This window comes from Jatropha curcas, chromosome 8 (assembly GCF_041381405.1).
Source record: "Jatropha curcas cultivar XTBG-Jc1 chromosome 8, XTBG_Jcur_1.0, whole genome shotgun sequence".
In the NCBI taxonomy this organism is placed as follows: domain Eukaryota; kingdom Viridiplantae; phylum Streptophyta; class Magnoliopsida; order Malpighiales; family Euphorbiaceae; genus Jatropha; species Jatropha curcas.
The window spans coordinates 2314469-2342423 of NC_143158.1; the positions used below are offsets into that span (position 1 = coordinate 2314469).

Below are 27955 nucleotides of genomic sequence, written 5' to 3' on the forward strand. Positions count from 1 at the left end.
CAGAAGCATGCAAAGAGTTGCTGTGGATGAAGAAGTTCTTGAATGAACTCAGAATTCATCAAGAACGATATTTGATATTCTGCGATAGTCAGAGTGAAATTCACCTTGGGAAGAATTCCTCCTTTCATTCAAGATCAAAGCACATTGATGTTAGATATCATTGGATCAGGGATGTACTGGAGATGAAGCAGTTACAGCTTGAGAAGATCCATACAGATGAAAATGGATCAGATATGTTAACGAAGATTCTTCCAAAAGACAAGTTTGAATATTGCCGATTAGCTTCAGGGATGATGGAGAATATGGCTGACGTCCCCACTTGAGCGTGCAGGGGGAGATTTGTTGGTGGTGGTGTGCCCACTCAAGTGGGACCCACTCACATTTGAAAAGAAAAAATAATAATAATAATAATAAAACACACGTTTTTCTTGCCAGTCAAAACCATACCGCGGAAGAAGAAAAAGGAAATTCAAAGGTTGGTGAAAGCAGCTCATTCTTAGGCGGTGATTGCGCTATTCAAAGGTTGGTGAAAGCAGCTCATTCTTAGGCGATGATTACGCTGCATATTCGCTAACCTCTCCTATAAATAGGAGAGGAGTTGCCTCGTTTCAGTGTGAGCCACAGATCAGTTTTATCTGTGAAGAAAAGATTTGAGAGTTTATAGTTTTAAGAAAGGGTTCTTAAAACTACGGGTTTAGAAAATAGTGAAGATTATTAGGGTGTTTTTGGGAAACACTTGTGAGTGCCACTATTTTGTATTACTCTCGTGTAAGCCTATTATTTTGTAATAGTAGAAGAATTACTCGGAATTGGTCCCGTGGACGTAGCCCTAAACAATTGAGAGTGAACCACGTAAATCTTTGTGTGTCCCATTTTAATTTTCCGCTGTGTTATTATTCTCGTAATTTTATTGCCGGTATCCTAACAAAATATTTATGTTAACCTCCTAAATATATAGTAAATGCTCAATCATTGAAATATCCAAAAGGGTAAAAAGAAAAGGCTTAACAAATTAAATCGGTACACAGTCCATTGCTTGTTACCAAAAAAGGCTAAATCACATGTTTCAGAGTGACTTGCACATTTTGTTTCTACTTTCTGTGGTTTGTCTCTAAAGAAATCCTTGCATCAGAGGTGACATCAGAAAGTCCTAATAGGGTCCAAGTAGGACGAACACCGTGCAGCACCTAAATACTTCTTCTTGATTTGGCAAAAAGTAGGATCGACTTTTATGCCGGAAAATTTCAAGAATGGGACAAACACCCAATAAGGGGACAACCGATGGCTAAAAAAGAGTCAGCAGAAGAACAATCTCCAGGGAAAATCGCCCATAGGTAAGACTGTGAGATGCCATCAGTGTCCCACCCTTAGGCTGTTTTTGAAGGTCGATGTCACCCACCGCTGCCCACAGATTTGCCAGACTACATATTTTATATTTAATAATAAGCACAACCAAAACCAGAGAGTGGTATTTACAGGGGGCGAATCAACCTAGTAGAAAAAGTTTGCTTTAGGAAGATGAAAGGCATCTCTGTATTTTGAAATGCCAGTAAGCAAGAATGACTAGATCAGAAAAAATTAATAATAAACTTGTACCACTCAAAATCACAAGAGTGATGATGAATTGAACATAGACCCATAGTTTTAGTGATTCCCCACTGTTTCCAAAGCAGTCCAAAATAATAATCTTTCCCTGTATTTGATAGAATACTTAATTTGTAACAAACCTAACTAACCCCACTAACTAATACAATTCCCCTGTCCCTTAGGAGCCATGTCTAGCCTATTTATACTTCTCCAAGTTACCTATGTTTTGCAATAGAAATTAAGGAAAGAGACAAAGATGGAGATCCCAGTGATAGATTTTAGTGAATTCAATGGTGAGAACAGAAGCAAAATGATGGCAACTCTGCATGAAGCTTGTGAGAAATGGGGTTTCTTCCTGGTAAAAATAATGAGTCTTTCCATATCCAAATCAAATGCTTCGCGTAATCTAATATTATTGAATTTATGCAGATTGAGAATCATGAAATTGACAGGGAGTTGATGGAGAAGGTAAAGCAATTGGTGAATTCACACTATGAGGAAAACTTAAAGAAAAGATTCTATGAATCAGAAATAGCAAAACGCTTGAATAATAAAGGAAATGCCTCTGATATAGACTGGGAGAGCACTTACTTCATTTGGCATCGACCAACATCCAACATCCATGAAATCCCAAACCTCCCAGAGGGCTTCTGGTAAGTCATTGATTCTGAACTGTACCTTTATTTTTCTTTATGAGAATTCCAATTTGCAACCTCACAATACTAAAGATGAATCCAATAACACCGGATTGAGTGTTTGAATTCACAACCTTACAGCTCTAGAGATGAATCCAATAACAGTAAGCGAAATTGTGTTTTCCATTTACTAAACATAGCTCTTCAATAACTTGAGTATACAAATTATACATGCAGCAAATCAATGGATGAGTACATTACTCAATTGATAAAGATGGCAGAGAAGATTTCTGAGCTCATGTGTGAGAACCTTGGTTTGGAGGAAGATTATATAAAGGAAGCATTCTCAGGAAAGAAAGGTCCATCTGTGGGAACAAAAGTCGCTAAGTACCCTCAGTGTTCACAGCCAGAGCTTGTAAGAGGACTTAGAGAGCACACTGATGCTGGAGGGATCATATTGTTGCTCCAAGACGATCAAGTCCCAGGTCTTGAATTTTGCAAAGATGGGCAATGGGTAGAGATCCCTCCATCCAAGAACAATAGAATTTTTGTGAATACTGGTGATCAATTGGAAGTCCTAAGTAATGGAAGGTATAAAAGTGCTTTGCACCGTGTCATGGCTGACAAGAATGGAAGCAGACTATCTATTGCCACCTTCTACAACCCTGCTGGTGATGCTATAATTTCTCCAGCTCCCAAACTCATGTACCCTAGTAGCTACAGTTTTCAAGATTACCTAAAGCTTTATGCCACCACAAAGTTTTCAGACAAGGGACCCAGATTTGAATCCATGAAGAAAATGACCAATGGACAAAATGGCATCCATGTCTAAAATTACCAAAAAGTAATGCTCCTTGCAGGTTTCTCTGTCAATTGGAACTAGGATTATCTACATAAGGAATGGGAATATTATTTAATTAGCAATATTATCTGAAGCCCTCTGCTATTGCAAAGCATTCAAAAAGGGCCCTAGATTCATACCCAGGAAGATGGTACTGGGCATCATAGGCTTTTGATTCAAAAGTACCTCGTGTAATGCTCATCCATAGATTTCTTAGACGTTTTTTTTTTTAAATAAGATGTGAAGCTTTTTTTCCCCTTGTCTAATTAGCTAAGGCTTAGTGGTGGTGGTTGTTGTTTAATTAGTATTCCCTGATTTCCAAAGATTCTTCTATGTTTCCTTTTGCCATTTATTTTCTCTAAGCATCGTGGAAGATGAAAATTACCCAAATGATTAAAACTACAGAAACTAGAGTAGCATAAATATCTCCTATGATAAGCATAAATTATGCATGAAGTTGCATATGTAATAAAATATAATAACTGGGAACTACCGTAGCAGTCATAGCTCCTTCGGATATAAGTTCGAAATTTCTATATAGCTTGCCCCCTTGCCTCATGATTAAAACCTATGTTTCAACAACCCAAAGTTCAAACAACCTATATACCTATATCAAGTGAGAATTAAAATATTTTACATTTTATGTAGCACTTAAACTGATTTAGACTCGCAGAAACAAAAAAGAGAAAAAAATCACTAAAAACCAATTTAGAAGCTAGAAGCTAGCCAATTTTGATAAAATAGATTTAGTAACAATAGTATTGGTTTGCCCAACCGACTGTTCCAGTGAGAGCTTATGAAACTTCAATAATAAAGAACATTTGGTAATGAAACATAACAAAAAGTTCCCAAATTTTAGAGATTTTGAGAACCTCTGAGCTAGTTCTTGAACCCGGAGAACTATTTGATCAACTGAATCTTGAGTTAAGTTGACATTAAGATTTAAAACGTTATGGAAAAGGTTAAACAATGATTCTGTCCATACCAGTTCATCGGATATCAGACACTGGTGGCAAGGAAGACAGGTGAATCTTTTCCTGCCTTCTCCACATAGCAGCTTATGGCAAAATGCTGAAACATGAACTGAATGTAAGCATTCCTTAAGAATCCTTGTGATGACATCACATATAGCGTTATTGATGCCACCAGTTCTCATTATCAAAGGAAACAATAATGCATATTCCGCAGCTTTTTGGTGAAGCTTGCAGTAGTGTATCATTGCAGTCACCAGCACACGAGAAGCTGGCTCTTCAAGAACCAGCATCTTTGGAAGTACAATTGAACTGAGAACTTGACTTGGCCATCCAAGCTCTTCTTGATCAGTTCCAATTGAAAAATGAGAAATAAGAATGGAAGCAATCTCATCATCCGCTTTCCAAGGTTCAATCAAATCCAGAACCGCAAAAGAATTTCCTCCTTTCTCAAGACAAAGCTGGCGAATTCTATCAGCTAATTCTACGGTTTTAGAGCGAGACTCAAAATTCATAACTTGGGCTCTCAGACTAGCCGCCACGTTTTGAATTTCTGGCTCCAAAGGATCATTCACAGCGCAATCAACCTCCATTTCCTCCACAATTTTGTCCACTATTCCATCCTCTCCGAACTGAGTCGATGAATCTTGTTCACTGTCATGAATACTGAACAATTCCCTTGAATGCAATTCATCAAGTGACACGGGCAGCCACGGGAGAACCGATTGAGCAGCACTAGTGGCATCCTTAAGACAAACTGGGAAAGAGTCAAACTCTTCATCAACTCTCTGCTCTCCAGAATCCAAATTCAAGCCCGAAATCCATTCATAGTTTGAGTCAGACACTTCATCGAGCAGATGGCAGGCAGCACTCTTGACCCAGAAATCTATCCCCTGATCATCTGACAACAAACTCCTGGCCAAAATAGACAAGTCCCGTTTGGAAAATATCTCGTGCTCAAAAGCAAGAAAGGATAAAATTCTCGACTGCACCATATTCGGCAATGTCTGTATAAACATAACCCTGTAAATAAAACAAGAGTAAGAGGCAATGAAATTCAACATAAAAGAAAAAAAAAAAGGGAAAATTGACCAACATTGAGTTTTTAGAGGCATGAATTTACTTCTTTGTGGATGGAGGAGATGAGCAACTAATAATTGCATCAATGGATTTAGTGAGTAAAGTGATGAACGAGCCTGTGGTGACCGGGGTGGATGATGAAGGATTGAAAGATTGTTTTAACCACAGAGATGCTTCGGTTTCTGGCGTCAAGGAGTTGAGGAAGATATCAAAGAGTGGAACCCATTGCTCCATTTCTGTTCGATTATCTTCTCTTTTCTGCTGTGGATAACGGAAAATTTTGGGAAATTCCTATCGAAAATGCGGGAAAAATAGTTTGAACTGAGTGGTGTGGAAGAGTAGAGGCGTGTGCACTCTTAAACTCCACGTTGCGCACACGATTTGTCGTTCAAATCTTTTGGCGACGGATTGGTTGCTTTTGTCTATGATGATTATGGACGACGTGTAGTTTAACTGATGATTTTATGAGTCAAGAGCCATTATTCCCTGCGTTAAATTTTAGCACACGGGTAGCTCACTCCATTACAGCCGGATCACTTACAGAATGTGCGACGTGTAGTTTTAATCGTTAAGCAGAATATGACTTGTCACCAATACATTTTTATTTTTTTTAACAGAATAAACTTTATTTACGTCTGAAAGGAAAACTGAAAATTTCCAAATTATTATAATGCACAGGAAATTAGAGTTTTTCCTAATTAAAAAAAAAAAAGTCAACAGTAAACAGAGCAAGTTGCTTCTCAAAAGTTCGATATGCCCCTGAATTGCAGGATTAAAAAAAACAAATACTCGGGATACTAATTTCGGCGTTTCATTTCATGTCAAAACGCGTCATCTTAGAAGGTGGAGATATGGACGGCCAACCCCACATGGCATTGTCACAGGGGAAGCTTCGGGTCACTCCCCAGTCCCCACATGCAGGATTTGCACGATTACATGACCATATTAATCTCCTTATCCTCGCTCTAACGCACCGTTGGTTTCAATTCTTTGAAAGAGCTGTAAAATTCATTTCAAATGAATTTCGTATCGCATTTGATTTTTTTTTATTCAGGAATAAATTTAATTAATCAAAATAATATAATGGACGATACAAAATTAAAAGAATCTCGTACTAATAAAAAGATCAATAAAACTTTTTAGTATTTGATTTCATACAATTTAAAATACGTAATTTAATCAAATTTTAAATTATATCTATTTAGTATGATCCTAAAATTAAATTTTGTTCGTCTTACTTTCTAAAATACTATATTAACCTTTAGAAACAATAATTGTTAATGTATTAATAAAATTAATTTAAATAAATAACCATACCGATTATAAAAGTTTGAAGTTCCATATATTCTATTCAAGTACTGTAGGATTTATACAGAACACGTTTGAGACAATTTTTATACCAATTTTTGAATTCGAGAAATTTTTCCGACCAAAATTAATTTTACATGTGTAAATCACACTCACAATTACTTGAATGATTTATTTCTATGTAGTATACAGTATATAGTATGGTCTTAAGAGGTTGAAAGTTAGTCAAAAAAATTCACAATAAAAACACTACTATAACAGAAGCAAACCAAAGCCTCATCTTCAACTACCACTCCCTCACTCTCTCTTCCACTCTTTCTCCAAATCCATCACCATGGGTGTAGCCAACAACATAACAGCAGTTCTTAATTTCGTAGCCTTTCTATGCTCAATTCCCATAATAGCTTCCGGTATCTGGCTTGCCTCCAAACCGGACAACGGGTGCATCCATCTCTTCCGCTGGCCGGTAGTCCTTCTCGGAATCCTCGTCCTCCTGGTCTCGCTCGCCGGCTTCGTCGGCGCCTACTGGTATAAGGAGACACTCCTTGGTTTCTATCTCTGCTGCATGGCCATTCTCATCGGACTTCTCTTAATTCTACTCGTTTTCGCTTTTGTTGTCACGCGCCCGGATGGCGGGTATGATGTTCCCGGGAGAGGTTATAAAGAATATAGGCTTGAAGGATTTTCCTCTTGGCTGAGAAATCACGTCGTGAATTCAAAGAATTGGGTTAAAATTAGGAATTGTTTGGCTGAGAGCGATGTCTGTGCTAAATTAAGTCAGAATTATATCACTGCTGATCAGTTCTTCACCGCCCATATCTCTCCTCTTCAGGCAAGTTCTTTTCTTTCTTCAATTTATCTTTTCACATTCTAAATTTGATTATTAAGGGTATTAGCATATAATGGAATCTTATCTTTTCTGCTTTGTGCTAAGCTTGTAGCAATGTCCATTTGATATTCAAGTTTTATATTATGCTCATTGCTCACTCAAATGGCTGTACAGCTATACTTGGATAAAACTTGAAGGACAGGAATGAATCTATAATTTTTTATTCTTTGCTTAAACTGTTAATTTTAGTCTCCTTCTTCACATGTAAATAACTACAAGAGAGGGAATTTCAATTTTATTTACTAATTAAGCTTTCTAATATACTAATTGTTAGTGAATTGAGTTCTTTCTATTTGTGAAATCATTTAAATTGGGAAGATTTGAGGTGTTGGTTAAAAGAAGCTGCTGGAATGATAAGACGTAGCTAGACCTAGATGTGCAGTGCAGGAAGAAGGTGGTTCAAGGCAGGACCCCTTTTTTTTTTTTTGTAAGTTTTGCCTTGAAAGAATTTTAATGGGACCCTCATGGCATTATAGATGTTGATTTAGCACTTAAAACGGATTAGAGTTTTGTGGTCCATATTAATTAGTTAACTTTTTGACATTTCATATCTTTAATTATAAATCAGAAAGACTTGTTTTTTGATAATGCACTAGAAAGAAACAGAACCATGTCAATTGTCATGCTGTGTGGGGCATTCTTGGTACTCTAATGATGGAAAACGGAATTCTTGAAAATGAACCCAGGAAAGTTTGTGCCAATAGATTACCTACCAACTAGATCAATTATGATAAATCATAGAATGCAGAGTAAAGTAAAGTAATCCCTTGCATTATTATGGTCATCCATTTGTCTTTATTGCAGAAGATAAAAAAAGAAAAATTAAAACCAAAGAAAAATTTCCACACTGTGGAGCTTATATGGTTGACAGCTATGTAATGTATTGGTGTTTGGTGGGATGCTTTCCTTTGCTTTTCTTTTTCTCGTGATTAATTCCTTTTGTTCTTTCTCTTAATTTAAAACTAATGAGAAACTCTATGTGTCACAGTCAGGGTGTTGTAAGCCCCCAACAGTTTGTGGGTACAATTATGTGAATCCAACACTATGGTTAAACCCAGCAAACCCAACAGCAGACCCAGACTGTTACTTGTGGAACAATGACCAAAGCCAGCTCTGCTACAATTGCAATTCTTGCAGAGCTGGTTTGTTAGGGAATCTAAGGAAAGAATGGAGAAAAGCTAATATCATCCTTATTGTGGCAGTGGTAGTGCTTATTTGGGTGTATCTAATTGCCTGTAGTGCCTTCAAGAATGCTCAAACTGAAGATCTTTTTCGCCGATACAAACAGGGTTGGGTTTGATCTTGTTGCCAAGGACAGCACAACTTCGAGTTCTGATACTGTTGTTGGGTTGGTGTTTTTTGCTTGTCTGTTTTATCTGATATCTCCTGTATTTTCTGTGGCCTTTGTCATTAGGTGTATATATTCTTCTTTGTACTTTATTATCTACAATGCATGGACTGACAGTGAACACTCCTAGAGAAACCACTTGTGAAATATGATACTAGAATTAGAATCTCAATTATCACCTTTCACGAGAATTTGATTCTTAATTTTTAATTTTAATGGCTGTTGTAGCTTCCTGGATTCTCTTTTCTTTTTTCCTTTTCAGACATCTTGGACTCTCCATTTATAGTTTTCCACTTTGCCATTACCTGTAATTGTTCACATGCTGACAAATGACAAGCGTATGTTGCTCCACGAAAAGTATATTTTTTTTAAAGGAAAAAAAAGGCACCGACTTCACCGACTGGCAAAGCAGTACTTTTTGCTCTTCCAAATGTTGGATAAACTATTTGTTTACGTGTGATTATAAATTCATAATACAAGAAGCAAGAAACTTACTACGTGTGCTTTCAAGAAACTGGCAAGGCAGCACTTTTTGATCTTGCGAATCTTGGATAAACAATATTGTTTACGTATATGATTGTAATTTCATAGAACAAGAAACAAGAAACTCACCGTGTCTTCTATGTTTCAAGATTTCAAATATTTTGGTCTTTAGAACTAAACATAAAGATTATACATAAAGTTCAAGAAAAGTGCCTAATTCTGCTTCTGGAGTGTTTCCGAAAAATGATTATATCATAAATAATAAGGATGTATTGGTAACAATTTCAAGTCTTTCAATCTTGATCCGTATGGGTTTTTACGCCAGCAAATGGCTCTTCCTCTGGCACTGAGAAGGTGAAAGTTAATATGACAGTTCGACGACTAAAATAATGGGGGAAAGCATAAATTCAGTAGCCACAAAATTTAGGCTGTCAATCTTCAATCTGTCCATGGCCGCTCAAGCTATAGATGCTTTTTTCTAGAGTAAACAATGTACATTGGATCGGAACGTCCAGGGTTAGGAGATATGTCCACAGCCTGTAGAAAAATGCAAATCAGTCATTTCTAACATATAAAAAGAAAAGATCCAATATGAATTTTTTTGCAAAAGATTGGGAAACAACCAACAGTAAAGCAATAAGAAATGCAATTTTGCTGTGAGTGGATTTTTTCCGTCTTAAATCAACTATCAATGGAGTAAAGTCATGATATGCTCTCACAGGAAAGGAAAACTTCAAGGTCATGAAGCTAACTCCTTATTATCACTAAATAGATTACCAAGAAGTTGCTTACCTGAGGAGGTTCAAATCCTCCAGCATAATGGAAATATGATCCCACAATCAACACATGATCAGCATCACCAGTTGATGTCCATATAGAGATTGCTTTTGTCCAAAAGCAACGATTAGAAAAGCTGATACCCAAAGGCATTCCACAAAATTAGAAATGGCAAGCAGAATGAAAAAGAAAAGTTACATAATTGAGAAAACAAGACATGCTTTACAGTAGATCAGTTATCCAACATTTTATTGCAGGAGCATAACTTCTGTACATTGTTTACCTATTCAACTGAACCTTAAATCCTAGACTCCGCATTCAACTTCTTATCAATAACAGAGAAAAGCCTACAAGTTACAGTGTACCCTTTTTTTTGTTTGATTGACATTTGCAAGCTGGAATTCTGAAGTTTGCTAAATTGTTTGAGAATCAAGATAACAATCTAAAACAAACTCTGTGTAGATAAACAAAACTAATAATTTTGTTATATCTCGAGGAATTGCTTCATGAAAATAACCATGCTTTAAACAGATGACAAAACAATTTTCAATGAACAGATTCTTCTACAAAATCAAAAGTGGACAAAAGTTCTTCTCACCTCATTATAGCTAATCCACCAGGCTTAAGTATCCGGCACATCTCCTTGAACACATCAAGAGGCTTTGTTAGGTAATCAACACTGACCTATGAATTGCTCCAGCAAAGTTCAAAAAGCAAAATTTAATAGTCATTAAACATAATTTCCAAGGAAAATCCCAAACAATTCCTGTAAAAGAAAAGGAAAAGAAAAGAACTGACAATAATCTATATAGCAGAAATTGGAAAATGACAAGGAATCTTACAATAAAATGGTGGCAGCTGAGGCGATCACTTTGCAAGAAACTATAGTTTGCAAGTTATTTCTAGAATGTGATGCAAAAGAGATTAAAGATTTATTTTGTAGCCTCAGTACCAACATTATGCTTGGGGGGTGACATATAAAACCTGAAATCTTATGCAGTCCTAAGTGAATCCAATAAGTAACAACAACAATCAGAACAATTTCCATGTCAATTACAAAACTCTCATCATCTCATTGGAAAATAGGAGTCTCACAAAAAAATTTACTGGTGAATGGTTCTTATCATATTCTGCTCATAGAGACATTATCTTCAATTTTAAAGAACCAGCCCCTAAAAAACCCGTGAAAGTAAAAATCATCAGCCATGATACCAGCTTTTTAGGGCAAATAAGAACCATTGAGGACAACTGTTTCAAAGAACCACAACTAAGCAGAATTTTTGTTCAATTAAGGACATAAGGAAATTCAAATCTCAATTTTGTGAAACTAGTTCCTCAGAAGAATGTAAGAGTGCACTATTTAGAGACGATCAAATATGAGGAGAAAGGAAAAACAAACATACCACATTAGTTATGACATCAAAGGAATTATCTTTAAATGGAAGTTTAGGATTCAAATTTAAGTCTTGAACAATATATTCTGTCAAAACCTACAGATACAATAACCCAATCAGTGGATTGTTTTAACTTGTAATCAATAAAAAGATTATATTTACTAAGTATCATACAGGATTCTGCTTAAGCTCCTCTTCATTCATGCCTTGTCCAACTATTCTTTCCTGCTTGTATCCTTTTGGAAAATGGCTGACCTACATATAAAAAGCCAGGGATGAGGTCCTGTTAACGAGGATATTCAATACATAATTAGCTTGGAATACCAATTAGAAATGTCTCACCCAACTGCTACACATGTCCAGAATGCTAACTCCAGGAGTATTGCTGGGAGGGAAAACCTCTGAGTAGTACTTAGTCAGTGCAGCAATGGCTGGATCATCAATGTGCGTTACAAATCGGGGAGCTTCATAGAATAATGAGTCTGATGACCTTAAAATAACAAATTTTGAGATTCAGAGTTTTCTACAAACTCAGTTCTTAAGATGAATACAGATCAATTAAAATCCAAAATGTTTGAAGCTACTACAAGGTATAAAAACACTGTTGGGTAAAACAAACTCTGCAAAAAAAAATCACTCTACTAAGCCTAACTTTGAAGTATAATGCATTATCAGTAATATTTGTAACATCGTATTCCACCTCAAGCATACAAGTTATAGCATGGAAAGCAGAGAGGATAGATAGCCTATACTATATGTGAAGCAACTGTAATTTCGTAACTTGTTTTTATATACACCGTAACAGTTCAGATTGAGCAAAGCATCACCAACTTTCAGTAGATGGTCACAACCAAAATTACAGGCCAACACCTATGAAAAGACGACCTCAAATGGGAAAAAAGAAGAAAAAGAAAACGTACACAGAATTTAGTGAAAGTAATAAAATCTAGTTTAGGGCATGGCCTTTACTCATCAAACCGCTGGAAATCCTCCTCCTTAAAGGGAAACTGCGCTGGCCATTCAACATTCTTCAATACCTAAAAATTCAAGGCAGGTAGGAAAATAGAAGTGACAGTTAGCATCCAAGATAAGCACAAAATTTTGAACAAGTGAGATAATTCAAAAAATAAGACCATGCTATGGCCATGGCTCAAAAGCTCTCTTAAAAGAAAGTGAAGGGAAATATGAGACCCATCGAAATGCAAAATTTTCAGGCTACATGTACTAAATGAAGGAGGTTTTTTTTTTTTTTTCCAAAAGAAATTCTTTCTGTTAGCTCTTAACGTTTTATTATCTTCCATTTTAAAGAAGTGATGCTCAATTTCTGTGCAAATATGGAAAAATAACTTTACAAGATGAATGTCCTTCCTATGCATCAAAATTCACAGAAAACCAATACAGCAGGAAGGATAATCTATCAAATTCCTAAAGAATCAAACAGACCTCTTAAAAGGTAATTAGAGGCCATAAAACAACTTGTTCACTAGTCCTTTACTTTTTCTTGTACAAATTACAAAAAAAAAAAAAAGTTCAAATTGGAGCAATCCACAAGCCATAATAACACAATCATTCAAACACCCTCCATAAATCTAAAACCCCCATTCCATTAAAAAAAATCAAAATCCGAGAAAACCAAGAGACCAAATTCAAGAAAAGAATCATAAAGGCTGAAAATTCACCTCTTCAACAGCACCCTTTTGCCTTGCAGAAGCAATGAAAGATTTGCCACCTCCACCTGCACTACTCATGCTCATAAACTGCGCCCAAAATGAAGCCCCTAGTCCTAACACTAGCCTACGGGGTGGTCTGAATTCACTGCTCCACTTCCTCTGCTGTTTCTTCGTGATACAAGCACGGTAAGAATAAACAGTAGCTACAACTGGTATCCTTTGCTGCAGTTTCAAACATAGTGGATTGGCCATCTTTGACATTTTCACTTGCTAGAATATATATGTTTGTATTTAATTATTTATATGTTGGAATTGGTTTTAGAATAAGCCAATAACGTGTTTGGCTTGTCACCGTAGGATTAGCTGACGATATGCACAGTTTTTATGGTTTAGATTTGCTCTCGCGTTTCTGACGTACCTGCCGTTTGCGTGGTTGGTCTTTTACTCTTTTTCCCTTTTTCTTTTTTTAATTTTCTTTATGGATAAATTACTATGTAGTCCCTGAATTGTTTTGACTATCATTACTATTTGATCCTTGCAGTTTGTATAAATAGTTGGATCATCCCTATATTAAACTATTTTGTCATATTTACTATTAAGTGAGGGATTACGTATAAAAAGTTTTCCTTGGAAATAGTTGTTTTATAATTATCGTTTTCCATTTTCTAAATCAAAATAAACATAAACACTGCTCTTCTTTTTATTTTCCTTCTTTTGTGCACATGTACACGTAAACAAATATTTATTTACACGAATACACTAAATATTTATATAAGGTATATCTAATGTAGACATTTGATGTAAATAAGGGTATGGAGTATTTATACAAAATATATATATATATATATATATATATATATATACATATACACACAAACATGCAACCCTTCAAAGTTGAAAGTGCATGTACTCTTAAATTTCATATTCTCCGTTGATTATGATGGTGAAGCTTGAAAACGAAAAGCTATACATATAATGTTGATGCTGTAGGTTAAGGGCTAGAAGATGGCCCCTCTCGGTGGAGATAGTGTAGTGTCCTACCACTGTCAACTTCTTTTCTTCATTTTTGTTGGGTTCTGGCGGTGGTTAGGTTAGGAAAGAAGGAAGAAGAAGAGATAATTTATCTTTGATATGTAAGAGATGCTTTCAGCTTTCTCAGGTACTTCTTGTTTTGGCTTTAGACAGACAAACAGATCTATAAAAAAGATTTTATTCAAATCGACAAGACAAATAAATTTTCCATATATATATATATATATTTGCAAATCAATTAATTAAAAATTACTCTTTTTTTTTTAATTTCAGCTCCTCGTCCACTTAATTTAATTTTATTTTGAAATATGACAAAAGTCATTTTTTTATTATTATATATAGATCGGAATTTATGTATTTTTTATTACAAATTAAAACTTAGACAAAATGAAGTACATTAATGCTAATTTGTTTTTGGTTTCCTCTATTTGATTTATCAAAGGCCTAGCATATTGGGTTCAGACCAGAAAATAATTAAAATATCTTAAATTAAATATATTCAGGCGGAAAAGGCAGGTAATCATTACCGAAAAGAAAATAAAAAAAAGGTGGGTACGGGGCCTCGATACCTCGAGAATTAGCTATGCGCATGGAAGGAGGAAGGAAAACCTGTTACTTAAAATGGAAGAAAGCACACTTGAAATAGTACCCTCTAACCATTATGTAACTAGCTATCTAGTTGGTGGAACAGCACGGGAGATCAGGTGTGTGGTCTACAAAAGAGAGGCCGACTGATTTGCCTCCGCATGATGGAGACAAGGCACTCTTGCACTTAATTTACAGTGTTTAGTCCAAGTGAGGAGCCAATATATGCATAGATTTTCTATCTCCAAAATTTTGGCCTTTGCTAAATTGCTTGAACGTAAAGGCAGATTCATGTCTATATATGTAAGTGAAAATAAAATTGTCGTACCTTCCATGAGTCTTCTAAATAGATGTAGGGCAGTGATATTCGAGCTTTTATATAATTGACACGTCGCGTTGAACATAGCCACAATTTTAATTGAATTGCATATCTATGTGTTACAATAGATAAATCTATCAATTATATTGTCGTACTGTATCTGTTCAGCCAAATAGTATGGTATATAATTTCCCACATTATATTATATTGATCTATTGCATTAGCAAATTATTATAAATAGCTCATAAGATTCCATTATAGACAAGCAAAGCATTTTCTTGATTTCTTCTCCTTGTAAATCAAGAAATTCAAGCAATCAGGATTTTCTACTAGCAAGAATCATCCATGGAGTCACAATGGAAAGAAAGAAAACCAAAATCTAGAAGTTGTTATTCAAATCAAAGAGAGCTCAAACTTATCGATTGCTTGATTAACACAGATGATAACAATTCATCTAAAGCTCATCGCGACGATGATGTTTTTGCAAGAGTTTTCTCATGCAACTATTGTGAAAGGAAATTCGATAGCTCTCAAGCACTTGGAGGACACCAAAATGCGCATAAAAGAGAGAGAATTCTTGCGAGAGGACAAGTTTTTGGTGGCTACCCTTATTTGCACCACCATTGTTATCGTTCAAGCATGGCTACCGTCTCTCTTCCTCTTAATAGAATTAAACTGAACTCAACTTTTCATTATAAACATGAAAGCTTGAACTTCTCCAGGCCATCGATGAAACAAGAAGCTCAAGTAGCCATGAAAAAGGTGTCAAAGGAGAACTGTACTTTAAATGCAACACCATCGTCACTTGCAAATGTTGGTACGTTCCTTTTACAGAAGACTATTTTAGGTTCAGATTCCGCAGCTGATGAGCAGACAATTTGTAATTATCTTTCAAATACTAATGGTCAAGATGATATACTTGACTTGTCCCTTAAGCTCTAAGATTTGTTACTCGTTTTGTAGTCAATCTATGTATGACACAAAAAGCAAAGGCATCAAAATAGCCCCAAACAGCTTAAAATAGAGGAACCTAATTAAGTATTTATAAACTAGTGTAACTCTTGATAAGACTTTAAAAATCAGTCGAACCAATTTAAGCTGAGTAATAATATATTGAGTTTGAGCTCGGCTCAATAAAGATTCAACTCATTTATAATTTCTAGTTAAATTCAGGTTCAAGCCCGAACTAACTGTTTTCTAATAAAGCCTCAATAGCTTACAAGCAGAGCATCAATTATTTACAGCCAGGTCCTGGGTCCGAGGTTTAAGACCTGCACCTACACCTATTTGCTTTAATACCTTTAACTCTTCCAGAATCTCGTTTTCCTTGCCTCTTCGCCCCTGGGCAGGGAGAGGAGGGGGCAATTGCCCCCTTCTTTTTTAGCCTTTGGGGGTGGGTAAGTGCAGTTGGTGGAGAAACAAGATGCTGTTGTGGGTTTACAGGAAAAGTTACAAAATAAAATAACTAGTTTACATATGGGTAGTTTTTGTCCGACTTAAACAAAAGGAAAAACACAATAGCAATGCATATTCAGTGTGGTAATTTTCAAGGTTCTAGATTTGCATATCCAATGTATGAAGCAATAATTAATAAAGGGATAAACTAGATGAAGACACGATGCTGTTTTATTCTATAGCTCATTGTCATTAGCAATCAAATCAAGAGGAAAGAATGTAAAAAAAAAAAAAGAAAGAAAAGCAAAGAATTTTCTCATCTATAAAGGATAAAAAAAAAAAAAGAACTCTCCAATGAACCTCCCTAGGAATCAGAAAATGAAGAAGATGCAGCATTTTTAAGAGGCACAGTGGCTGCCATATTAGCTCCACCAGCTGCACGCAATACGCCAGGCGATCCAAACCCTTCTTCATCCTCCATAAACATCAAATCCTCTGTTTTTCTAAATGTTCCATGAACCAAAATAACCACCACTCCTATAAACAAAGCAACAATGATATTATCCGTTACATCTGTAAGGAAAAGCATGGTAATTGTAACCATCAACAAGAATACCATCACGGCTTTATCATAAATTACAATGTCAAAAACCACTAGAGGATCATCCCTCAGGAAATACAAGAACAGCCATAGAGCCATCATGATTATAAAGACGATTAGTGAAATAGGATGCCAAAGCAGGCTGAGGAAAAGAATGGACAATATGACAATAACATAATTATAGCGAAAGAATGCTATATTTATTTTTATTTTTTGAACAGATTCGTTTAATGAAGATGGAAGGTTGAAAGATTGTGGATTGATCATTTCTTTCCATGATCTTCTTGTTCCAAGGCTCGTCTCGATCCTTTCCTTTGCGTTTGAAATGATGCGTAAGTTTTCTGATGGGTGTGGTTCTGCAGGTATGGTTCCATAAGTTGTCATATTTCTGATGATCTATAGAGACAAAAACTGGTGGCGGAGATGAGGAAATCGTAACGAGGAGGATGGAGAAGAAAGTGGACATAACGGTTTTCTAAAAGGCTAAGAGAGCATGAGAAAACAGGGATGGTTTATTTATGTTAGGATATTACTGCGTTGTAACGAGGGATTTTTTTTTTAATTTATTAAAAAGTCTGAAATAATATCATAAATACAATAACGGAACATTATCCTTAACTCACCAAATCGTAAAAACTCGAATTGTATAAAGTAATGTCAAAATCAAAAACCCCAAAATTATCTTTATATGTATCAATATACTACAAATAATATATTTACATGTATATTACAGTAATCATATATTTTAAGAAAATTTCCATCATTTCAGTGTTATTTCGGTTGAATTTAATTTCCAATGAAATTCAGTTGAAAAAAATATTCTATTGTTTTTAGCTTGCTTAATTTTGAGTTGAACCAAACTATGTGTACTCCCTGTATAAAATAAAGCCCCAATCTCATTGGGTCCAGCAGTCTAAAGGTTAAATATTGAAGAACCTTCATCTATCCAACATATAAGAGAACAGGAAACAGGAAAAAGGTCTTGGGAAGACATTTCAATTGATGAGATGATTTGTTACATACTAAGAAAAGCATCTTTTTGGTTCATGGAAACACCAGGTTTTCTCAAATACAAAACATGTCTCAAGAAGTGACTAAATAAACTTCCTTCACATTTGGGGATTGAGCAACAAAACAACATAGTATATGATAGTTAGCTAAAATCTGTGAAACCTGTGACATTTGCACAATATAAACTAAGAAACTCAAGACAAATAAAATGATTGTTATGGTTTTCACTGATTGGTTGTCGGAACCTCTCCTCTAAGCACCTTCCAAGGACCAGAGTAGAACTTTGGCTTCATGAGAGGCACTGCCTCACCAGGGTGATCTTCCCAGTACTTCTCCTGTTTAAACCAAGAGGCAAAATTCTTCAATTAGAGCCCAGACAGTGAATTATAATAATTTCAATGACCCACAAATAAGTTTGAAGACCAAGTTACAATAATTGATATAGTCAGATTATGTAGTAGAAAATAGAAATGCTGTTTTCACCCAATGTCTAGAAAGATAAAAAAAAAAGTGCATAAATGAAAGCTCACATAGAAACCAATGACAAAACCTGATGATAAATGAACAAGAAACTAAAACCTAAACAAAGTGGATATGCAGAGGCCATTATACTACTTTGAATCGCTGCAAAATGCTAATCAGAGTGACACGAGTAATCAAACAAATATAAAGAATAAATTTCCATTTGGAGTTTTCTCAAATCAACTTTTTGTTGTCCTAGAAAATTGAAAATGCTTGAATTGGAACTCATCTAGGTTTCTTTTTCCTTTCTTCATAGCTTAAATGTAATCCTTTGGAAGAAAGGCCGGATTTTTATGAATAGACTTCTAGCAATTGCAATTTTGGAACAAAGTTACGCCATTTCCATGATTAATCAGCCACTATAATTTGATAAATACACTGGAGAGAACCACTCCAATAAATTTCTCTCAGATTCAATCAAAAGCTTCAAAACCCAAACAATCAATCTATACTAAGCAAGAGCTTGAATAGTCAAAGCCAAAATTGAAACAAATAAATAAAATAAAATTAAAAAAACAAGTCGACTTCCGACGCAAAAAGCTGAGAGAAAAAGTCGATGAAAGTAATGGAGTTTACCTTGTAGAGTTGCTCAGTGATGGCTGAGCCAATAACTCCAGTGTAGAAAGCGGCTATATAAATAGTGACCAGAGGAGTAAAAGATTTGGGTCTCCTGTACGGATCAATCATATCCCAAAGAATCGTCCTCTCCCACTTGGTATACAGATATTCTGCGTATTTCCTCCATAGATAGCTCGCCATTTTCACACACTCTCTACTGGCTTTTCTTGCTTATCGGCGTATTAGGTACAAATTGTTTGCGACAGAAAATCGGAAAGATAAGGATTGTCGTCGGAAGTTGAAAACCCACGTACGTAGCGGGCGTAGATGGGCAAGTGGGCTAAAGGATGAGGCCAAGAGTAAAGACGGTAAAATTACAAAATTGGAGCTTTTTATAAACGTTTAATATTTAACTTTTAATTATTTTTTTACAATTATATTCATTTATATTCATTTTTTTTCTCAATTAATTAAATAATTAATATCTTTTTTCGTGAGTTTAAGTTACTTCTTAGACAGGTAATTATCAAATGCTTCTAATCCGGAGACAAAAACACTTGGAAAATCGAAAAAAAAAAAAAAAGCAATTGGCGTTTGACACTTAAGCCTCAACTATTCAGTGGAGCATCAACTGAAAATTCCCTGGCTTCTTTGATCAAGTGCAGAATAAGTCAGGTAAAAATTACTCCCAAGTGAAGTTTCACTTCCATTTAAGAGTTTTTGAGGTACAAACATAACAGGCAGAGCAAGAATTACAAAGAATGCCTGGATGAGAATTTTTGCTTTGATTCTTTTACAAAGAAAAATGAAAATATACAGAATAACAGTGGATACCATGCCATGGAGGTCTATTAGACAGGCAGCATAATACACCAGATAGCATGTTATATAGACAAATATTTAAACTAAAAAGCCCTATGTTTATGCCGCTCCTGTTGGCTTCTCTCTTGGAGTCGATACTGATTCAAGAGTAATTTCTTCAATTCCCATTGATGGACTGCCGCCGCTGCTGCTGCTGCTGCTGCTTTGGGTTGTGTTGTGCGTTGCAATAGCATCCTTTATTTTTTGAAACTGCAGTTGATTTAGGGTCAACAAATAACAGTCAACATCAACTTGTAAAGAGAAGTTGGAAAATTGAAAATTTCTGTACTAATTTATTCCATGTTATGCAAGGGATTCAAATATTCAACTAATTAGGGGGTCCTGACAGAAATATGCAGAGCTCCTAAACGTCAACCCAATCTGAACTAACTGGATAAAAAGCCATGCCCACTTCATGGACATGCTCTGATTGTATCCCCAAGACTGGAGAGCAAGATAATCTTTCACATTTCAGTCTTCAGATATGGTGGAAATACTAGTAGGTTTTTGACTTCCGGTGTATAATATATGATTCTAGGGGTTTATCACAGGTTTCGGTTATCACATGTCAAAAGTATTAATGGCAGAAAAGAAAAACCGACCTTAGCAAGTGAACATGAAAAAGATTCTAGTTGTCCATGAGCACCACGATAGAAGTGGAAGTAAGGAAGCACTTTAACATTCAAACTTTTGCACATAGGCTTGTTCTCATCAAAATTCACTTTCAAGAATAAAATATCTGGATTTTCTTCGGCTGTCCTGCAGAGCTGCACAATCGGACACAATATAAAATCAACAGGGTGCACCGAGAATACTTCATATACACAGCACAACATTAAGTAAACAGTGTCCAGAATTAAGAAATGTGTACAAGAAATATATATGAAGAAGATCAGTCAATAATATCCTGAACTACTCTCCTATTTCACATTAACAAACGTAGTTGTCAATATGATCTCTCTGAGCTTCTTAAATTGTACACTTTGCTCATACCAATATAAAGGAAGAACGCCAAATACGCCCTTCTAATTCCATCCAAAATCACCTAGACAGTTTCAATAAGAAATCAGCAGAGCAAACAAACAACTTTATAAAGGAATTGGCGACATGGTGATTTAAGATGTTATTTCCAATAAGGTTGCCAAACAAGAACTATATAATGAGAAAAGGACAATGCAGTGGCTATCACCGTCACTCGTGGAACTTTCAACATATCCTAAAACTTATTAATTTACTTAATTCATTAAGGTACTAGCTCAAAACTCAAAAAGGGATTGAATTGATAAACATGCATTATTCACAAAATATATCTCAGATTTTCTGGGTTATATCCATCCTCAACTATACCGTGATTAAGTTTGGACCCATCTCTCACTCAACCATCTTAATGTAGACTCTGTTTTACAAGCTTTTGACCTAAAACTCGGTAATCCACTTGACTGTATGGCAATGCATACTAAAAGATGAAAGAGAAACACATGACTTTAATAGCAGGGTCTCAGTAGTTACCATAACCCAATGTCTTAGTGACTATTAATATTGCGATACCCTTGCCGCATAATCCAACACCAGGAGGAATTCAGCAACTATTTATATCTACTTATGACGAAACAAATTCTAAAATGATATTGTTATTTTTCACACTAACTAGTTAACTGAAGCATGACTAGTTAGATCCCATCCCAGGTTAACAGAGGTGAAGTTAGGTGTGTGGTTTTTGGTTGGTAGGTGGGGGAACATAAAGAATAATTCCTTTAGTTGTCAACGTTACATATGAATACAACAACAATAGAAAATACATGTAGAAAATCAAGAATGAAATGTCAAGTAAAAAGCAGAATTACCTTTGGAAATAATGCTCGGCAAGATGCACACCATGTTCCATAAAATTCAACAATAACTAATCTATCTCCAGATTGACTTAATGCACTCAGAAATTCTTGTGTAGAATGAATGTCAATCATGTTCGGTCCTGCATTCTTTTCCCACCATTTTGGCTGGTCAGTTTCAGCAACAGTTGCATGTACCTGCTTAAAGGATTGAAGTAAAAAAGGACTATTAGAACAGGTCACAGGGAAATAAACCAAAAAATTTTTCTAAACCGCAAAGGAAAACATGATAAGAAAATAAATTTAGATAAATATCATGCAATATATACGGTAGTTTTTAATGATAACGTGTCACCCACTAGTATGACTAATGGTCAGCCATACAATTAACAGGCAAAATCAATCTTTACCGGAGATAGTTCATCGATAATGAGAAATGTCTTGATTACTAAACAGCAACATCAACAAATTGCAAACATGGAATTTCATTTAGTATTGAAACTCTGTGCGCAGAGAAAACGACAACCAAATAACTAGACTAAAATTTAGCATCAGCTAATACCAGTCCTAAAACCATTGTTCTTGCTATCTTTAGGGATCAATCAAAAAACTCCCTACTCCCTAGACAAAAAAGAAAGTTGAACCAGCCTTGCCACGACAAGCACCGGATTTGGCTAAGACTTTGAAGGTGGCAAGTCATTTACGGTCCCTGGGGAACTTGACTCATTTGCAGCAGGCCACAATTAAATAACTAGTGGAACAAATTATGAGACTGAAAAATGCAAAGAAGTTTCAAGAATTCATCTAGACATTAATTTAATAAAGACTAAGAAAGGAAGAAATCATGCATGCTGGGCCAGAAATCTTATTTTTTTGAAGTGCATGTATTAAAATCAAATAGAAAAAATGGGAAGGTTCAGTCATATAGATTTTATTTTAAGGTTATTCAAAACCAAATAAAGTACGTCAAAATACGCCCACGTCCATGCGTCTCTAATAAAAACTACAAGATTGCATGGTCTAAACCTGTACTAATGGCTCCATATTGCATAAAGAAATGAAGTACAAGCAATCAGAAATACAAAGCTTTGCAAGAGGAAGGAGGCTAAACATGGAATAAGCTTTAAGAATCATGTCTTGATCCACAACATGGACTTAGAACACAAAAATATCAAAATAGCATAGTAGAACGCAAAACAAATGCAAATAGCATTTCACTTATTATAAATAATTTGCCAAAATCAATATTCATAATAATAAAAAAAAACCCACTTGACCTCGTCCCAATAAATGCAACTAAAAACCCAGTGTTTAAAATCTCAGCTCAAAAATTCAGCAGATGGGTTTATCAAAAATTCGCTCACAGACATAAAATCAAATATTAACTAAAAAAATAAACCATATTAGCAAAAGAATACTCCTAATTTTCATTAAAACTAAAAAAAAAAAAAAAAAAAAAAAAAAAAAAAAAAAAAAAGCAGTGAATGAAGATGATACCTTGAAAGAAAGCAATTGTTTCCTGGGCAAATAAGCTAAGCGAGAAACAGAACCAGTAGAAGAACAAATTAAAGGGTAAATCCTCTTATCTGAACTATGATTATTATTCAGATAAGGTGGGAGAGAATTCAAGTTGGAGGCTAAAGAGGAAGTGAGCAAAGAAGAAGACAAACGAAGCGAGTGAAACAAAGGTAATCGAACAACATCTGCCATTTACTATAGATTGATTGATTGATTGAGAGAAGGGCAAGAACGAATTTTAACAATTGTGAAGCAATAATAAGAATAAAATTGGACTACAAGAAGTCAAAAGCCGCCATAGATGGAGGAGGAAGGAGAGGGAGTGAGGTCAAGTGGGTTTCTTTTAACGCTTTGAGCCTTGATTAGCAGCTGTTATTGGCGGCCCTTGGTGACTTTGTGTGAACCAGATCCTACCGAGAAGATACTTCCGTAAGTATTTATAGTGGGTTTTTCGTTATGGAGGGACAAGCGAGTTCAGCGGCAGCTGGCCTGTACTCCTTTCTAGCAGTTGGCCTTGCCCGGTTGCCGGTTGCCCACCCAAATTTAATTAAGATAGCTTTTATTTACTGATGTAAAAATCTTATAAGTCATTAGCTCGACATGAATCCATTGAAAAGAGAGAGAATGAGAGAGAAATGTATAAATAAAGGGAAAAAAGTGTACGTTATCTAGAAGTTTTGAGAAGAAAAATCAAATGCAACTTATTACCAATTTGAGAAATACACGGTCTTTTTTTCCCAAAAAAAGAAAAAAAAAAAAAAGGAAAGAAAAAAAGAAAGAAAAAAGGTAGAAAATACAGTCTTTAATCATATATACTAATACTATCAATTAAGGTTAAGGCATAGATTAGACCTTTAACTGAGATTCAGACATAAACATCAGACGGAAAAATGCCAAAAGCAAAAAAACCCACGTTTGTTGTTGATAACACATCAACAACTTGATTGGGGGGTGTGGATGCTACCGGAAACTGTCAATAAGTCTTAATCAATCCTTGCAAATCATTTCCAGATTTTCTTTTCGGAATGTAACTTAAGACTGTTCTTTCTAACCATCATCATCATCATCACAATTAACGTCTATAATTCTACTGTTACGGTGAGGAAGTTTATGGAAACCAACACCACATTTTTAGAAAAAAAACCTTTTTTTGATTTGATTTTCAAACTACAGCTGCACTTTGATGGAGATATATTCTTACTATAATGTGCAGATTTTATAGACCTTTGAATCTCATAAATAAAAAGTTCCAACAGAGATTATTTCTGCTCTTTAAAATAATCATGCTCTTTAAGGCAATCATCTAGTCCCTTAGAAATCTATTATCATAGATCGGAATCAAACTCTTTTAACATATTTCAACATTCCAAATTCAGCAACCAATGTAGTTGACAAAAAGATTGACAGTGATTTTCGCAAGTGTACGAAATAGCAATAAATAATATAGAATGAGAAGAGTATCGTTGTTCTATCTGGAGACGGAATATATGTATTGATATTGGTAACGTCAATTCCCGGCAACCATTTTGGCAGTCACAAGCAGAAAGTTAACGCAGTATATAGGATTGAATGGTAAAAGTTTCTCTGCTTAATTCTTTTTAGCGTCTGTGAGAGAAGGGCATCAAGTTACCACTAAGGAGCACACTCAAAGCAGCAGATACAAGCACAATTGCAGCATTTTAATGAGAAAGTATCCTGACAACTGAAGCATCGACCCTCAAGACAGTATCTGAATTTGAAGCAAATTGAAAATTAACAGCTTTTCTTTTTCCTTTTATTGCTTGTAGAAGAAGGGTGTTGAGTTACAACTTAGTTGCACAAAAAATCATTAAAAAATAATAAGATAATTAGTATTGATACTGGTAACGCCAATTCCCGACAACGACGTCAAAAACTTTGACACAAATCTTGATTACTTGAAATCTTGGAGAGAGAGAAACAATAGAACAAAAAGATAGAATATATAATGAATGGATACCCTTGACTATGGCTAGTCTTTCTATTTATATAGACTTTCTGGAATATCTTCGTGTTCGTTTAGAAAAGTGAATCTTTATTGAATAAGAAATCTTTTGGAGATAGGAAACTGTTTAGACTTTGTATTTTTTTCCTTATTAGAACTCTTCCAGTGTCTAAATAAGATTTAAACTTGATTGGTACATCAGAAAAGCATCTCATGCGGGTCCATGCAAGCGGTATGGGCTAGAGTTGTCGTTTTCGGCCTAATATGAAGTGAGGTATTCAGCACGGGCGTGCTATCTGGCACAGTTTGGGCGTGCTAGTCTCTACTTAGGAACACTCTTTTCTGCATTTTGGTGATTTTATATAAAAATGCGATAAAATTCTTCAAGATCACGTGAAATGTGATTCAATGAAACTTTAAACAAAAACATAAATAAAACTAAATAAAAACTAATTAAAGTAATTAAAAATACTATAAAAATAACACCTATCAAAGGTAAAAGCCAGAAACTTTGGCCTCAAACCTTAAAGTCAATCTGCTGATACAGACATTAGCAGAATGATGCAACAAACACTCAAATTCCATGAATAAAGGCACTTCACTTGCCAAAAGTAAGGCTCTTCACTTGCCAAAAGTAAGGCTCCCAGTGGAAGTAAAGCACTGTAAATACATTAAAGCTGAAAATTCTTAAAAAACGAAGGGGTCAATCACTTGCCATTGTAGCACGCTACAGGCAGGAGAACACATCCGCAGATCACGTTCCATATTTGAAAACTCATAACAGATGAAAAAGTTCAAATCTGGTGATAATATAATCAGGAATGCCTCAACGGAGATCAATGCTAATTCAATTATCATGTGCACAGTCATAACATTAATTCACATCAACCTTTGTTGCAGAATGCATGCTCATGTGTGGCGTTGCAATAACACTTAATTTTTCTGCAGCTGAGACAACTCCGGAATTTGTTAGGAGATATTTACGAAGGACTAGGCAAAAGTATAAATCCTGGGAATGATGCAGAACCATTATTGGCAGCACCCTGAATCTTGAGAATTGAAGTAACCAAGTTATATATCTGAACATTCTCAAAAGATGGCACCTTTCGCCCTCTTGCAAACCGAGGACCATGGCCAATGAAGATAGTCCTCATGGAGAAAAAAGCATTGTCATATCCATGTGCTCCTCCACACTCTTGATGCTTTATTCTTGTCTGTTCCACCTTAAAACCCTCCTCAATCAGCCCTATAATTGGTGGAATTCTATCACTTGCTGCATAATGAAGCCTACTGGGCAGTTCCTCCTTAAGAAACACCTTCAAATACTTTCCATTTTTAATGTTTCCTGACTGCAATCCTTCGTTCATCTTTTTAACAACATCAGATGGTGTGACGCTTGGAGGAGGACGAATTGCGAGCAATGGACTGTAAGACTGGACCCATTCAGCTGGAATTTGAATTGAAGAACCCAAATCATCCAAAAATATCAGCTTCTTATCGCATGTGCCAACCATACCATGATCACCCACCATAATAATATTCACATCCTCAAACACCCCTCTCTTTTCCAACCCATCAATCAACCTCCCAATGATCCGATCAATTCCAGCAACCGCTTCTGTTATCTCAGGATCATCAGGTCCCACCTTGTGACCTTGATGATCAGGATCCTCAAAATACAACGTCATAAACACAGGAATTTCACTGCTAGGCAAATCAAAATAGCTCAAAACCTTATCCACGCGATCCTCAAACGGGACTGAACCATTATAAAACATACAAAATCCTTCAGGGCAATTCCATGATCCTTTATGCACCTCAGCCCCAGGCCAAAAATAGGTAGCAGCCCTTAAACCATGATTGGCCACAGTTTCCCATAGTGGCTCGCCAAGCCACCACTTGGGCTCGTGACTCCTCATAGTAAAGACTTCACCAGTTTGTGGATCGACAAAATGGTTGTTAATAATTCCATGATAAGCAGGGTAAAGCCCAGTGATAATAGAGTAATGATTAGGGAAAGTAAGAGTAGGAAATACCGGAATCAAACCCGTTTCAGCCTCAGTCCCATTGACGATCAACCGTTGAATATTCGGCGTCTGAGTCTTGAACTGGTACCCAAACCGGAACCCATCAGAAGAAATCAAGATAACCACAGGGTGTTTGAGCTTGGTCAACGGACGAGAAGTCGTTTCGGCAGAAAACGACGTCGCCGTAATAGGCGAGGAAGAAGTTGAAGCAGAGGAGAAAAAGAGGAAAGCGAAAGCGGCGGCGGCAGAGAGAGAAATGCAAGCGACGAGGAGGAGTGAGATGAAGACGATGGTAGTGGTGTGTTTTTTAGTAGGATTTGAACAATCAGAGGAATCAGTGTTGAAAGGGAGAAGAGCAGTGGATGGGCTTAGTGCATCTTCTTCTTGACATGGTATCTGTGTAGCCTTTGTGGAGTTCAAAGCCGAATCAGGATCCATAATTCACAAAAAAAGACTTTAACTTTTGCGTTGATCTGTATTCCGGGTCTAATGGGTATCAACAGTTGAAGATCATAGAAACATAACTTGTTAAAAACAGGGAATTGGACTGGAATTTGAGTGAAAAGCAAGGGTTTCAATAAAGATGTTTATAGTTAGGCGTCATAACGTTTTTGAACAATGGGTGGTCCATCTGGAGTAGAGACGAAGATAAAAAGGTGACGAAGGGGTAGAAGGCGAAGCAATGAAGGAATATTCAGTATCTTATCGTGATTGAATAATTTCTGTATAGAGGATGTCAGGTGGGGCTTGT

At 35.8% G+C, this 27955-nt stretch overlaps 9 protein-coding genes across 11 annotated transcripts; 3 read left to right on the plus strand and 6 right to left on the minus strand.

Annotated features, from left to right (window-relative positions):
- Positions 1 to 1466: 1466 nt before the first annotated feature.
- On the plus strand, positions 1467 to 3386 carry LOC149493989 (ACC oxidase 1). The gene is made up of 3 exons (XM_089725330.1): positions 1467 to 1945; positions 2017 to 2240; positions 2460 to 3386. The coding sequence occupies exons 1-3, from the start codon at positions 1844 to 1846 to the stop codon at positions 3052 to 3054; spliced, it is 921 nt and encodes a 306-aa protein (XP_089581456.1). The 5' UTR covers positions 1467 to 1843; the 3' UTR covers positions 3055 to 3386.
- Positions 3387 to 3770: 384 nt separating this feature from the next.
- LOC105637865 (fanconi anemia group E protein FANCE protein) lies at positions 3771 to 5633 on the minus strand. Its single transcript, XM_012221515.4, has 2 exons — positions 5158 to 5633; positions 3771 to 5057 (listed from the first exon to the last, which is right to left on the minus strand). Exons 1-2 carry the CDS (start codon positions 5346 to 5348, stop codon positions 3779 to 3781), a joined length of 1470 nt encoding a protein of 489 aa, XP_012076905.1. The 5' UTR covers positions 5349 to 5633; the 3' UTR covers positions 3771 to 3778.
- Positions 5634 to 6488: 855 nt separating this feature from the next.
- TET2 (tetraspanin2) lies at positions 6489 to 8896 on the plus strand. The gene is made up of 2 exons (XM_089724953.1): positions 6489 to 7258; positions 8304 to 8896. Exons 1-2 carry the CDS (start codon positions 6757 to 6759, stop codon positions 8609 to 8611), a joined length of 810 nt encoding a protein of 269 aa, XP_089581079.1. The 5' UTR covers positions 6489 to 6756; the 3' UTR covers positions 8612 to 8896.
- A 361-nt stretch (positions 8897 to 9257) lies between these two features.
- On the minus strand, positions 9258 to 13266 carry LOC105637867 (S-adenosyl-L-methionine-dependent methyltransferases superfamily protein). Of its 2 annotated transcripts, XM_012221517.4 has the most exons (8): positions 12993 to 13266; positions 12283 to 12350; positions 11656 to 11803; positions 11488 to 11568; positions 11323 to 11409; positions 10518 to 10603; positions 9935 to 10055; positions 9258 to 9679 (listed from the first exon to the last, which is right to left on the minus strand). In XM_012221517.4, the coding sequence occupies exons 1-8, from the start codon at positions 13242 to 13244 to the stop codon at positions 9605 to 9607; spliced, it is 918 nt and encodes a 305-aa protein (XP_012076907.1). In that variant the 5' UTR covers positions 13245 to 13266; the 3' UTR covers positions 9258 to 9604. The 2 variants fall into 2 exon arrangements, with proteins under 2 accessions (XP_012076907.1, XP_037493083.1); XM_037637155.2 differs by lacking the exon at positions 11323 to 11409.
- Positions 13267 to 15264: 1998 nt separating this feature from the next.
- Positions 15265 to 15861, plus strand: LOC105638340 (uncharacterized). The gene has a single exon (XM_012222133.4). The coding sequence runs from the start codon at positions 15265 to 15267 to the stop codon at positions 15859 to 15861; it is 597 nt and encodes a 198-aa protein (XP_012077523.1).
- A 123-nt stretch (positions 15862 to 15984) lies between these two features.
- On the minus strand, positions 15985 to 17420 carry LOC105638341 (PRA1 family protein F3). Its single transcript, XM_012222134.4, has one exon. It carries the CDS (start codon positions 17297 to 17299, stop codon positions 16679 to 16681), a length of 621 nt encoding a protein of 206 aa, XP_012077524.2. The 5' UTR covers positions 17300 to 17420; the 3' UTR covers positions 15985 to 16678.
- A 462-nt stretch (positions 17421 to 17882) lies between these two features.
- EMB2752 (embryo defective 2752) lies at positions 17883 to 19378 on the minus strand. Its single transcript, XM_012221519.4, has 2 exons — positions 19025 to 19378; positions 17883 to 18261 (listed from the first exon to the last, which is right to left on the minus strand). Exons 1-2 carry the CDS (start codon positions 19205 to 19207, stop codon positions 18151 to 18153), a joined length of 294 nt encoding a protein of 97 aa, XP_012076909.1. The 5' UTR covers positions 19208 to 19378; the 3' UTR covers positions 17883 to 18150.
- A 310-nt stretch (positions 19379 to 19688) lies between these two features.
- Positions 19689 to 23739, minus strand: ACHT2 (atypical CYS HIS rich thioredoxin 2). 2 transcript variants are annotated; one of them, XM_012221520.4, is made up of 4 exons: positions 23194 to 23739; positions 21712 to 21897; positions 20470 to 20634; positions 19689 to 20077 (listed from the first exon to the last, which is right to left on the minus strand). In XM_012221520.4, the coding sequence occupies exons 1-4, from the start codon at positions 23404 to 23406 to the stop codon at positions 19928 to 19930; spliced, it is 714 nt and encodes a 237-aa protein (XP_012076910.1). In that variant the 5' UTR covers positions 23407 to 23739; the 3' UTR covers positions 19689 to 19927. The 2 variants fall into 2 exon arrangements, with proteins under 2 accessions (XP_012076910.1, XP_012076911.1); XM_012221521.4 differs by having other exon boundaries at positions 21712 to 21894; positions 23194 to 23725.
- A 1817-nt stretch (positions 23740 to 25556) lies between these two features.
- Positions 25557 to 27944, minus strand: LOC105637870 (Alkaline-phosphatase-like family protein). Its single transcript, XM_012221522.3, has one exon. The coding sequence runs from the start codon at positions 27640 to 27642 to the stop codon at positions 26158 to 26160; it is 1485 nt and encodes a 494-aa protein (XP_012076912.1). The 5' UTR covers positions 27643 to 27944; the 3' UTR covers positions 25557 to 26157.
- Positions 27945 to 27955: the final 11 nt, after the last annotated feature.